Here is a 780-nt window from a genome sequence, read left to right on the forward strand (position 1 = left end):
CATGTCTGTCTATTACCCTTCATTGCAACTGCATTGCATCTCTAGCGAACACCCTGCTCAGTGAGAGGCCCGCGGGGCGTGGTCCGGCGTCTCGTTGCAGGTGGACGTGGTGGAGGCGGGTCGCGAGGCGCAGGTCTCGTGGGGCGACGGCTTCATGCTCGTGTTCTCCCTGACGTCGCACTCGTCCTTCGCCGCCCTCAGCCGCCTCCGCCGGGTCATCCTCGAGCTGACCCCGGGGGCGCCTCGGCCGATGGTCCTCGTGGGCAACAAGGCCGACCTGAGCCACGCCCGCGAGGTCAACCCTGACGAGATCCGCGACCTGGTCGACTGCTGGGGCTGCGACTACTTCGAGGTGGCGGCGCCCGAGCCGTGGGACGTGGTGGTGCGGCCCTTCACGGCGCTCTACCAGGCCGTGCTCGAGAGCCGGGGGACCTAAGGGGCGTCGGGGGCCCTCAGGTCCTCGCAAGGGCGCCGCGGAACTGATCCGCAGTTCGGGAGGCCACCGCAACAGGGCGCCCGCGGCTCGCCGGAAGAGAGAGAAGGCTCTTTCTCGAACTCTTGAGGGATAATTTTGAAAATGATTCGGCGTGGACGCGAACCGCTGTCAAGGACGGCGACTGGAAAATTACCGATGAATTTGGCGGTGATTTGATGTGAAGTGACATTGGTGGTTGTGTTACGAAACTGTAGGTCTCGATATTTCACTTACACACGGAACAGTAACTTCGATTTCTTCCATCTAACAAGTTCGTGATACAACGCTGATCCAGAGTTCTGCAG

At 61.7% G+C, this 780-nt stretch overlaps 1 protein-coding gene across 1 annotated transcript in view; it reads left to right on the forward strand.

Annotated features, from left to right (window-relative positions):
• LOC119590732 overlaps positions 1-780 on the forward strand; it is a gene marked incomplete at both ends in the record, with an annotated part of 85,576 nt that extends 84,796 nt beyond the window's left edge. Inside the window, 1 exon segment of the mRNA XM_037939422.1 lies at positions 101-780. Within this exon segment, the coding sequence (XP_037795350.1) occupies positions 101-436 (336 nt within the window).

Source organism: Penaeus monodon, chromosome 27, assembly GCF_015228065.2.
Source record: "Penaeus monodon isolate SGIC_2016 chromosome 27, NSTDA_Pmon_1, whole genome shotgun sequence".
Classification (NCBI taxonomy): Eukaryota; Metazoa; Arthropoda; class Malacostraca; order Decapoda; family Penaeidae; genus Penaeus; species Penaeus monodon.